The following is a 12,649-nucleotide window of genomic DNA, read 5'->3' as shown; positions in this document are numbered from 1 at the left end:
AATGGCAACAAAAGAAGTGAATTATTTCCATTTGATGTGATAGAAATGTATATATATATATATATATGGACAAATACATTTGATTTCAATTGTTTTTTAAAATACATAAAAGAACTCACACAGGGATGGTGCTGAGCGTTGAAGGAGCTGCTTACCTGCTGCCTCGTGATTAAATTACCAGCTGAAGTCTACAAAGCAACGTCTGCTAACAGCTGCTGTGGATGGATAAGATATACTTCTATTTATTCTATTATTTAATTCAATTTCAATTTTTGTCACAGGGCTAATACACAGAGAGAGAGACAACCTGTTGTGCTCACATTCACACCTAAGACCTATTGATAATCAGTCTAACAAGCAAGTCTCTAGACTGTGGGAAGAAGCTGGAGTACCCAGAGAGAGACTATGGAATTCTTTCTGAAAAATCAGGGAATCATTTGCACAACTAAAATTAATCCAGAAAGCAAGAAGAATGTAATTATGATGTGTTTTTCAGTCTGGACCAAAGTGCTGGATAACCACTCTGAGAGTTGTTGTGCAAAAGAAAGGAAAAAAACACAAACAGCTTTATCTCACTCCCGTGAAAATGCTCCTTGGCTACAAAAGCAATTCACTGTTCATGTTTGCGTCTTTTTCAGTTCCCACCCATTAGCTCACATCCCTGCTGCCTCTGGTAGTAAACCAAAGCACAAGTACGCCTCATTTCACAGTTTTAATTTACTGCAGAGGCTCTCAGATATTAATTACTTGGTGAGGTTTACTGATGGCCAAATAATTAAGCTAATGAATAGGAAGTAAAGCAATCAAAAGCCTGATGGGGAGCGGTCACATAGGCCCATTTTAATTTCCAAGAGCAACGGCATGATGAGTTTGTGCAACCGCAAGAGGCTTTTTATTGGACCCCTATGTAAGGGCTGTGATTAAGGAGCAGACTGGAGGACATGCAGTGTGGTGAAACTTAACCCTCTCTCAGACCACGGTCACATATTTATATAGTGATTAAATGCATTCTTAACTGGTGGCAGTGATTTAGCAGTGCTTTTAGCACCCTTATGAGGCTCTTGGCTGTTCTGTCTTATATATATAAGAAACTTAAGAGACCCTTAAGAGCATCACTTGTTAAAAAATATACTTTTAATATGAAAATCATGTATATGTTTGCGTAGGATAAATAACAGAATAATTACAGCTGACATCAAGTACAAAGAATCACCTTGACATCAAACTTTATCGAAACAAATCTGATAACATATTCATAAAACTGTGTTATGAGACCTCTGCTGAAATATTCCAGTGCAAATACATAAGCACTGGGAATATTTCCCAGTGCTTATGTATACATAAGCATTCATGCCATTTGTGCAAGTTTTATTTTAAGTGACAGTAAAGGATCAATTTCATGAAAAAAAAAAAAAAAGACCTCCAGAGCTTCTGAGGTGAGGCTGTGGTAAACTATGAGGACCTTCTTAGTGGCAATACAGCGGAAATCTCTGCTCAGAGAGACCTCACAGAAGATCAAAGGTTTTATAACGAAAGGGATCAAATAAAGAAAGGTGGAAGCACACAAGGATACGAGTTTTAACACGTGGTCAGGGCTTTAACAAATCTGGTTAAGATCGAAATGATGATTAACCTGAAGCAGCATCAAATCCGCTTTTTTATTTATTTATTTAGCCAGTGTTTAACTCCAAAGAAGTTTTCGTTTAACTTTGACTTGATTTAATAGGAGTGAACGTAACACGCCTGCAGAGTGAGCCTCTATCAAACCGCAGCTTTTAATTTGGCTGATGAAAAATCTCACGAATCAATAGGAGCTCATTTAGTTGTGTGACTTGTCAGCTCTATGACGAATGCCATTTGGCCCATTTTATGACAGAGGGCCCTCTGACACAGGACGCGCGCGCACACACACAAAATCACAGCTAATTGATAAGGCAGCGGAGGAATATATGGAGGTCATTGATTCTGTTTCTCCTCTAATTTAATCTGAATACACTGTGCGTGTTGATTAAAAAATTTCCCCCCTCGCGTAAATTACACTCACCGCTGATAACGCTGTCACTTTCCGGCAACAAAAAGTGCTGACGGGCTCCTGCCTCTCTCTGTTTTTCCCCAATAATGCGCAGAGAGCCCGCGTCTTTCTATAAAAATCTTTCACTGTCTATTGAATCACTCAAGTCAGCCCGTGAGACGTCAAGAACGGTTTACCAGAAACCCCCATTTTCATGGTTAGACAAATAAATTGGCCTCCTTCTTCTTCTTTTTTTTCTTTTTTTTTTGCTTTGTCGGATTATAAATCAGCGTGCCCTTAAAATATTTACACCCTGTAGTTTAATCAATCAGCAAAATGCCGGACTCATTACGTAAATATGAACAGATTGTGCGATCTTTTAACGTAATCACACGTACCGCCGCAGGTTTCCCTGGGCCCTGTCCTGTCACTTAACTAATGGACAAGTAAGGCTGCAGTGAGCGACGGGGTCCCATAAATCCACATCTGTCCGACTTAAAACGCTGTTCTAAAGCACGAAAAAGGGCACTTTTTTTCTTTTTTCTTTGCCAGTAAAGTTTATTGAAGAGGCGTTTTAGGGGTGAATGTATTCATGGGCGTCATTTATTATTGCAGGAAAAGTAGGGTGAATTAAGGCTGATTGGGACAGTTTTTTTGAATTTCCGTCCCGTGTAAATGTTCGTGTCATAAATTTACTGAATAAAAAAATAAATAAAAATCATGATGGATTTCTGCAACAATGGAGAGGCCGTCCATCTGTGTGAGGAGGAATGAAGGTTATCTCACTTTTCAAGGAGACGTAAACTGACACCAGGCCTGTTTTCTCTTTAAGTGTTTGGATCTTCTGGATGATTGTGACAACCTTTATCATTAGTGAGGAAAAGTTTTTTTCTTTTGTTTTTTAATTATAATACAATCTAATTTTTCGGGCATATTAATTTGCTTTCCTGCTCATCATAATTTTTCTGATTAACTTTATTAAATTATAAAGCCACACTCTCACAACACAGTGACAGCTGGATGCTCTGATGTCAAAGCTTCCAGTCATGCCAATCCAGAAAAGGGCCGTGCAGAGGTCCAGTCTGAACTGTAGAAGCATGGGTTATGATAACATGGCTGTGGTTAAGGTCAGCAATGTCTTGCTTGAAAAATTCAGCTGATTCAGGAATATTTTCTGCATACAAGTGAAGTAAGGCCTGTTCCACTCTGGTGTAGACAGGAAACAAAATGTAGGTGGAGTGAGCTTGCAGAGCTGACACGGTTAATATTGTCACTGGTGTGACCATCATGGACAGGATTAGAAATGAGTCTATCACAGGGACAGTCGTAGAAATAGAGGCAAGGCTGGGATAGTTCAGACATGTTCAAGGATTAGTGAAAAAATTGGACAAAGGATGTTGGAGATGGCGCTGCCAGGCAGGAGGAAAAGACGAAGACCACAGTTTGCCATGCAGTTCATGGGTGTAATGACACCCGCTTCAGATGTTATCAGTCCATAAAATGGGCGTTATTAGCAGAAATCAGCCCCATATTTATGGGCCAATAGGGGGCCATCTCCACCTGCTAGTTTGTTCCGAATGTTGTTATCATCCATTCAGATGGAGCATCGCTAACAGAAGCATGGGAAGACTCCACATCTACTCTCGCTGGAATCCAAGGAGGACACTCGGAGGGGTGGTGTGACAGAGGAGGATGCTGGGACAAGGTTAGATGGAGGGGATGATGATCTGCTGCCGTGACCTCTAAGGATTGTATCTGCATGAAGAGCATATGCAGAATATATGCGTCTTTTATATTTTTGTTCACTGATAAAGCAATTTAGTTTTTTCCCAATACTAGAAACATCACATTAACACATATTTACTGGTTTTGTTGCAGTAGAACATCACACTCATGTTTCTATCAGTGTTTTGTGGAATATATAAACTACAACAACTTAACTTAAACTGAATCATGATGCCTTCGCGAACAACTTCCTGGTTGACACCCACCTGTCACAACAAGGAATTTTTACTTCATGTTTTTACAGATGATCTTGGTAAAATAAATTAAGAAGAAGAATTTTTAATTTTCTGTCATCAGGTAAGAAATAAAGCCTGTTTAGGTACTGTTTCATTCAGTCACTTCTCCCAACCACTCTTTAATTTATATACTCTGTAGCTTAAACTAAAATTCATGCTGGTCAGGAATATACTAATAATAATATGTTGTGTTTTAATGTTATTAAAAAACAACATATTATTATTAGTATTTTTTAATTAAATCTATAAATCAAGGATAAACTTATTATTAGGAGAAAGCGCTCTTCGTGTCACCAGGTGTATGATGTCAGTGAACTTTGCCAAGCTTCGGATTATTTGTTAATAAAATATATGAAATGCAAAAAACAGAAACACGCTGACACGTGTACGAAGAAGGACCAAGTCTGCCCTCTTGTGGCAAAACCAAGAATGACACCTCGTCTGGGTGGCCTTACTAGCTGCAGCCCCTCCCCGGCTTATGATTGTAATTTTGCTGGTAAATCCTCAAATTAACTCAAAATTGATGATCACACGTTTACAAATCCAGTATTACACTTTCATATAAAATAAGCAAGAGTAATTTTGAAATGACATCAAGACAACATAGCTAGTTACTGCTGTACTGATGATATGAATGTGAAATTCATAATTTACACAGTCTCACATTTCAAGACATAAATCTAAAGGTAATTGGAAATACTGCTGTCTATCAGTGAGTGTGTGTGGTCATTCTTATTATTTGCAGTAGTACTTATTGTTGTTGTTGTAGTAATATTTTGTGTTAATTGCGTTTTTCTAATGTAAATGCGCATTTTCTGCGCCGTTTTGCTCTTTTGGGTGCGCTTGTGTGCGAGGGGCGGGCCGGCTTCAGAAGGGCGGGCGTTCGTAGTTTTGAAGCGCATGATGAAGCCGTGAACAGCCTGCAGCTTTGCCTCAGCCTCCTCTGCATCGTTTGCTAATTGTGAAACTGGGAGAAGCGTGAGCAGAGAGCCAGCCGACGCTCAGACAGACAGACTGCCCACTGTGAACACTGTGACCGTGAACATGGCTTCCTCGGAGCTTGGTGAGTTTCTCTGAGCATGAAACAAACTTTCTGAGTTTTGGTGTTGCGACATGCAGGCTGCTAGCTGACTGGCTAACATTAGCCAACGTGGTTAGCTCCACTTCACTAAAAACGGGCATTTATTCTTCGTTTGCGTTTGTAAAATGACAACAAGTCCTGGGTTAAAGCTCTGCTCATCTGTCTTTGCAGCACTTCTGAGTGTTTCTGACAAAACTGGACTGTTGGACTTCGCTAAGAGGCTGGTGGGTGTGGGGCTGTCTCTGGTGGCCTCAGGGGGCACAGCCAAAGCCCTGCGGGATGCTGGACTGGCCGTCAGGTGGGTGCTCCACTAGCCCTTAAAGTCAAAGCCATAGGCGTCCACATGTACTACTGCAGTACTGTAGATACCTGCAGCATGTGAGGCCCTCTCTAAGTTCTCAGAGTCTCTGCTTTGTGTCAGGGATGTGTCTGAACTGACTGGACATCCAGAGATGCTGGGCGGCAGAGTGAAGACCCTGCATCCTGCAGTGCATGGAGGTATCCTGGCCAGAAAAACACCCAGTGACACCGCTGACATGGAGAAGCTGGGCTACAGCCTGGTAAGGTGAGACAAACACAGCAAACAGAAATGGGCAAAAGCTTTCTCAAGCATGTAAAATACTCTGATGTGTACAGTATGCTGGATGTTTGTGTGTACTTGCAGTAGAAAGAGAAGGCTGAGTGGAAATGAAACCCTTGTGCACATGTGACCCATGTGGAGTGCAGGCACGTGCTTTTTAATCAAGAAGCATGTCGAGTTGATTTGGCTGCTGGATAATTGGAAACCTGCTGCCCGTGCATGCTCATCCTGTGACTCCTGTTCATTGGAAGAATGATTCGATTTCACTGTGTCCTCAGTGGAAGATTAAACGACACGTGATTGAAGTTTAGCAGATGACTGTTTCTTAACAACTTTTTTTTTTTTCTTTTAAAGACAAGAAAATCAGTGGATCCTGTTGTCGGTGTGCAATACTTGCTTTTTTTCTTTTTTTTTTGTCGGATTTTTTTAAAATGTTTGGCAACATATGAAAAAATGCTGAAACTGCAGTAAAGTTAATGGATTTAATGATTTCATTTACTGACTGTTTACACAAGTAGTCATAAGACACGCTCGAGCAAAGCTTGTCTTGCTTTGTACTTTCTTTGGTAGTGGTCTCAAATGAAGAAGCGCAAAAATGTATTGCATGGACACACGATTAACCCCATTCAGTTTGTAACACCGTGCTGCAAAACACGATTTTGATCATTACAGGTTGAACATTAGAGCTTTTCAAACAGCAGGTGACCCTGCTTACTAATACCTACCACGAAAAATGCTCGGTGCCCACCAAAGATGTTTTATCCAGAACCAAAGGGAAGCACCAGCACGTTGATAAAACGATCTGTTTAACCAGTTGTGGTAATTTCATTCACATAAGTACCGGTATGTCAGACACTTCTGCTCAACAGAATCCGAGGAAATACGTGGATTTCTCTCAGACAAGTTGCAATAAGTTCGAGTTTATTATGCCTAAATGCATAGACTGAAAACACTATGCATGTATAAGAGAATTAACTGTGAACAGCTTGTTTTGAGCATGTGGATTCCCATGAACACCTTAGGTCTATGTAGGATCTCCCACTGAACTGATCTCCATCTTTAACTTATCTGAAGCTGGCAGAACTGCTGTGTAGTGTGCCTGCACAGCTGGATCAGTAAGAAGCAGCTGTTTAGCTAGAAAACTGCACCTGCATTTAAAATGTGAGGGCCATCAGTTCATTATTGTACTCCAGTGTTTGAAAGTTTTTAAGTATGAAAAGATTTTCCTTTGTTTGCCCTTTTCAAGAGTGGTGGTGTGCAACCTGTACCCATTCATAAAGACCGTCTCTAACCCGGATGTCACGGTGGAGGATGCCGTAGAGCAGATTGATATCGGTAATGCATAGAAGTGCACTCTTTGCTTGCCTGTCTTACTAATGATGAAACACTTATTTATTTGTGTACTCTGCGTGTATTGATAAAAACTGTTCTTTCTTCTCAGGTGGTGTAACTCTGCTCAGAGCAGCAGCCAAAAACCACGCTCGGGTCACCATTGTGTGCGATCCTGCCGACTATTTGCTGGTTGCCAAGGAGATGGAGAATTCGGCGGACAAAGACACGACCCTGGAAACTCGCCGGACTCTGGCCCTGAAAGTGAGTCTGTTTTGTTGCAAGCGTGTGACCTGATTTTTCTGAGAAAGGAATTTTAGGAAAATACAAACTTGTAGACTTTTTGAGGTGGGCTTTTAGATTTAAGGGTTTTAAGGTTATAATGCAGTTTTGGGGGGGGGGGCGGGGTTAAGGTGAGGGTTGGTTTTGGATTATGTTTTGAAAACGGGGTAAAAGGGCACAAGCTGTCACCTCTCCAAACGCATAATTTCTTTATGCGTTTCTGCTTTATCATACCTGTCAGAGGGAGGCCATTTAAAGTTTGTCATTCAATCCAATTTTATTTATATAGCGCCAGATAAGACTAGACAAGATAAAAACCCTACAGTAATACAGAGAAAATCCCAATAATTGAACAACCCACTGTGAGCGCACACTTGGTGACAGTGGGAAGGAAAAACTCCCTTTTAACAGGAAGAAACCTCCAGTAGAGCCAGGCTCATGGAGGGGCGGCTATCAGCCGTGACCAGGTGATCACATGAAGTCACATGTTTGCATGTTGGTTGGCATACTGCAGTTTCAGAAATTCACATATCACGTTTTATATTTTATAAATTGCTATTTATCACAATATATTTGAAAATTTGCGATAAAGATATAACGGACGATATAATTGGCGCGAGACAAAATAAATACCTTACAATTCCACAACTTTATTAGTGCAAAAAAAGCCCCATCAATGTATTTTCACTTAAACAAGCAGCTGTTTTTTATGTGCATTAAAGTTATATAAAAATGTAACAGTGCAAATGCAAATTCCTTGCTGACAGTTTAACCAAAAGGCATTTCCAGTGGAAATTGGCCGACATATCCTCAGCATAACCATGTATAATATCCACAAAACTTAAAAGAGGTTATACACACACAATACGGTAATATAATGTTGAAGCACAGTACGTATCACTCCGCCAGGCTCCTGCCTGCGGTTGCCGTAATGCTCCGACAGTCCATCAAGCGGTGCGGGTTCGTAGCTTAGCAAAGTCGTACTAAAACATTTTTTGACAGATTTTCGAGCGCCGTGTAGCACATAAAATCGGTTCGAGGTCAGTAAACACAACCAGAATTCATACATAAGGCACACGCGATTATAAGGAGCACACAAAGGATTGATTTTAAGTGCGTCTTATTTTCCGAAAAACACGGTAATAACGACGGCCCGCTAGCATGCTCTACCAAAAATTGTCCTTTGGTGTGTATCTGACTTGCAAAAGCCAAACTAGTTCCACACCACTGAAGTTGCAGCATTTTTACAAACCAATTCTGGTTCATCTGTTTCATTCAACGATCCTCATTCTCCGTCACCGCCATGCTTTTTCTGCCATCTGCGTATGAAAACAAAGCATGTGCGTTTTCCCCATATTCTATCGCCATATTTCATTTTCTTATCATTGCCTAACATTAAACCGGTATTACAGTGAACGGTATGATATGACCCAGCCCTATTGGGGGGGGTGTCTTTAATGCCTGATCATGTATTGAAGGAGCCATATGTTGAATGTGTGCGTGAATGGGTGGATGACTGGATATGTAAAGCGCTTTGGGGTCCTTAGGGACTAGTAAGGCGCTATATAAATGCAGGCCATTTACCATATGTTACAGCTAGTTGCCTTCAAAACGATGTTGCTTAAACTTAAATTTTAATAACCAGTTGAGTCAAAGACCGTTTCCTGATGGGGTTAGTCATAATCCTGCGTGGAGAATTTTAAAAGTGCCGTTTCAGAGTTGATCACATGAGCCTCGAGCATCCATCCATTCTGTTCAGACTTGTTCCACTTTAAGCTCCATGCTGAAAAGAGACTTTTTGTTTGGAGTAAGAGGGGAAATCAAGCCTCCGGCTCTTTTTTATAAGGTATCGTTGCCAAAATAGCTGCTGCTGCTGTTGGAGTCTTGATGTGTGGGGACTTCAGGGAGTTTGCTTTCTTTTGATCAATCCTTTATAATCACAACATTGTATTACCCAGTGCTATTTTAAGCTGGCTTATGATTAAAAATAAAAAAAACAAAAGCTTGAGGGTGATCATTAAGGAGTTGCTACTCCCCCCGTGACTATTTGTTCTGGTTTTGCTATTTGCTCAGAGATGAGGGTCAGCGAGTCGAAGTCCAGGCTGTTTATCACAGAGTGATGAAATGTGTTTAACATTTGAGGAGCAGTGAACTCTAACCTCACAGTCTGACTGCACTGAGCTTTGAGTTAAATACTGATAACTGTCCCACTTTGCCTGCAGCCCTTTTTTCTTGTGGAGAGATGGTTCCTTTCCTAAAACATCAGAAAGTGATGTAAGCAGTTTTTTTGTTTTTTTTTCTTCCTAACCTTTCTCTACTCGTTCTGCTTCCTGTGCAGGCCTTCACACACACAGCACAGTATGATGAGGCTATATCCGACTACTTCCGCGGGCAGTACAGCCGCGGCGTGTCCCAGCTGCCTCTGCGATACGGCATGAACCCCCACCAAGCACCCGCTCAAATCTACACTCTGCGCGCGGCTCTGCCGCTCACAGGTACCCTCACACCACGCCATGCCACGCCGCAATCTGTCCTTTAATGTCACCCATCCCCTTTTAACGTTCCCTCTCTTAGTGGTCAACGGTGCTCCTGGCTTTATCAACCTGTGCGACGCTCTGAACGCGTGGCAGCTCGTTAGGGAGCTGAAGAGAGCCCTCAGCATGGCTGCAGCGACTTCCTTCAAACACGTCAGCCCTGCTGGTAAGAAAGAGAGACCCCATTCAGACGCACTCTTACAGTTAACAGTGTCCACATAGATCTGACAATGAAAGCTGTCACCTTGTTTCTGAAGGAGCCGCAGTAGGAGTTCCTCTGACCGAGGAAGAGGCCAAAGTGTGCATGGTGCACGACATGCTGAAGGACCTCAGCCCACTCGCCACCGCCTACGCAAGGGCAAGAGGTTAAAAAGTCACCTGTATAGCTGATGCCCTGAAAATGATTGTGTGCTGGGCGCTCTCTTTTTTTCTTTTTTTTAATATGTTATACATTTACTCTGTGCCTCCAGGTTCAGACAGGATGTCTTCATTTGGAGATTTCATTGCTCTGTCAGATGTGTGTGACGTTCCCACTGCTAAGATCATATCAAGAGAGGTAAATAAGAGAGCAAGCTTTTTATTTTTTTTAATCATTAAAATTATAAAGATAATAATAATAGTATTTTTTGTGATGTAACATTCTTAGGTCTCAGACGGTATCATTGCTCCTGGTTATGATGAGGAGGCACTCAAAATCCTTTCCAAAAAGAAGAATGGCAACTACTGTGTGCTTCAGGTGAGGGCGCTGTTTCCCCACGTCTGTATTTGTCTCTGGTTTTGGAAGCATGTCTTTGGACGTACTGATTAGCTTAAAAACCTCATAATTCTCAGACACATGCAGATTGAATAACCTGCTCTTTTTTTTTTCTTTTTTTTTTCTAGGCAGATAATGTAACTGAAGTAGTTGCAAGTCATACTGAAGATAAAAATGTGTACAGTACATGCATGCTATGTAAACTGGGTTATGGGTTATGTCCGTGCTTGTGTCTCAGATGGATCCTGACTACGAGCCCGATGACACCGAGGTGAGAGTGTTGTTTGGTCTCTATCTCAAACAAAAGAGGAATGGAGGACGTATCAATAAGGACTTCTTCAGCAACGTTGTTTCCAAAGGCTCGGTAAGACACTGAAGTGTGTTAACGTTTTACTGACTCGATCCAATCTGACAGATTCTTCTCTTGTGTCCTAAAGCTCTCTGAGGAAGCTGTGCGTGACCTCACCGTGGCAACCATCGCCGTCAAGTACACGCAGTCTAACTCTGTGTGCTATGCTAAAGACGGACAGGTAAGAGGTGGCGCATAAATGAGGAAGGAATCCAGAGGAGCCTCAGTTGTTCCCCAATCTTTCTTCACCTGTGTTTTCCAGGTTATCGGTATTGGTGCAGGGCAGCAGTCTCGTATCCACTGCACTCGGCTGGCGGGTGACAAAGCTGACAACTGGTGGCTCAGGCACCACCCTCGAGTCCTGAGCATGAAGTTTCGCAGTGGTGTGAAGAGAGCAGAGATGGCCAACGCAATCGACCAGTATGTGAGCGACACCATTGGAGAGGTGAGGGAGTAACATTTGGAGACGTGCACTGTAGTTACCAGTGAGGAAAAAGTACAACTGTGTTTTTATTTTGTTTGGATGTAAACATTTCAAGACTGCATTTGTGTTTATGTGAATATTTAAAATGCGTACATGCAACCCTTTGTGTCTTAAATGCAAAGAGGAACTCAGCTTCTGACATGGACACAAATAAATATGCAGTTTTAAGAGTGTTTTGTACAATAGATGAAGAATTACTGTATTTTGCGAGATGTAAACACATCCAATGTTCCTGTGCATATTGAGGACTGAGGCACAAAGCAGCAGATTATTTTATTACGTTAATAGATTCTGACTTTTTGTATACAAAAGATTTAAGATGTTCCCACCTCTGATGTTCAATGTCATGTCTAAGCCAACAGCATGCCAAGTTTGAGACTGTGTGAGTAAATGAAAACCTGTGTCCTGTGTATATTCTGTCCTGTGCCGGCAGGGCCCAGACTTGGAAGTTTGGAAGTCGATGTATGAAGAGGTCCCTGAGCTACTGTCAGAGACTGAAAAGAAGAACTGGATCAGCTCACTGCAGGCTGTGGCTGTCAGCTCTGACGCCTTCTTCCCTTTCAGAGATAACATAGATCGGGCCAAAAGGGTAAGTGCCTTGCACGAAGAACGTGTACATGCTGCACACACCTTGTCAATCTCACTGCAACTTAAACCCTGGTCTTCCTGTCATAACTCACATTTCCTTCCTGTGTGTGTCTGTCTCCAGAGCGGCGTTCAATACATCGCAGCTCCAGCGGGCTCTGCTGCTGATGAGGTTGTGATCAATGCCTGTAATGAGCAAGGCATTACTCTGGTGCACACCAGCCTGCGACTCTTCCACCACTGAGTTCACTAAGCGTTGAGTTCGCTCTGTTTTGTGTCTTTACAAAGACGAAATAAACGTGTGCAACATTGCTGATCTTCAGACATTCCTACATTTAGCTGAACTGTAGAAACAGACGCACAATTTTGTAACACACTAAATACATTCCTGACTTGTGATCAAAATGTTCAAGAGTGTAATACTGTAACTGCAGCTGATCCTTGTAGGTCAGTCTTGCAACACTATGAAATAAACTTGGAGTTTGACTATTTTGTCTCTTTCATTGTGCTAACTGCGTGACACTGTTAGTCCATTGCATTAATCCAGACTCAAGGTCACAGTGCTTCATTGGGATTGCAGTGAGTCGTTCAGCAAAATTGAACTAGCGTGAAAAAGTGGTTAGTTAAATCACGATTCAG

The 12,649-nt window shown here is 41.8% G+C and overlaps 1 protein-coding gene across 1 annotated transcript; it reads left to right on the top strand.

Moving 5' to 3' along the window:
- The first annotated feature begins 4,912 nt into the window (after nt 1-4,912).
- atic (5-aminoimidazole-4-carboxamide ribonucleotide formyltransferase/IMP cyclohydrolase) lies at nt 4,913-12,499 on the top strand. Its single transcript, XM_085272654.1, has 15 exons — nt 4,913-5,095; nt 5,285-5,411; nt 5,535-5,678; nt 6,940-7,028; nt 7,135-7,286; nt 9,643-9,799; nt 9,879-10,004; nt 10,096-10,203; nt 10,309-10,394; nt 10,485-10,574; nt 10,831-10,956; nt 11,030-11,122; nt 11,204-11,386; nt 11,859-12,014; nt 12,135-12,499. The coding sequence occupies exons 1-15, from the start codon at nt 5,077-5,079 to the stop codon at nt 12,252-12,254; spliced, it is 1,776 nt and encodes a 591-aa protein (XP_085128780.1). The 5' UTR covers nt 4,913-5,076; the 3' UTR covers nt 12,255-12,499.
- The last annotated feature ends 150 nt before the right edge of the window (nt 12,500-12,649 follow it).

Source organism: Mchenga conophoros, linkage group LG1 (genome assembly GCF_057382185.1).
Source record: "Mchenga conophoros isolate Kocher_MC1m ecotype Shallow Benthic linkage group LG1, M_conophoros_male_GT1.1, whole genome shotgun sequence".
Lineage (NCBI taxonomy): Eukaryota > Metazoa > Chordata > Actinopteri > Cichliformes > Cichlidae > Mchenga > Mchenga conophoros.
Note: the sequence above shows the minus strand (reverse complement) of the source record. Positions and strands in the feature narration are given on the sequence as shown.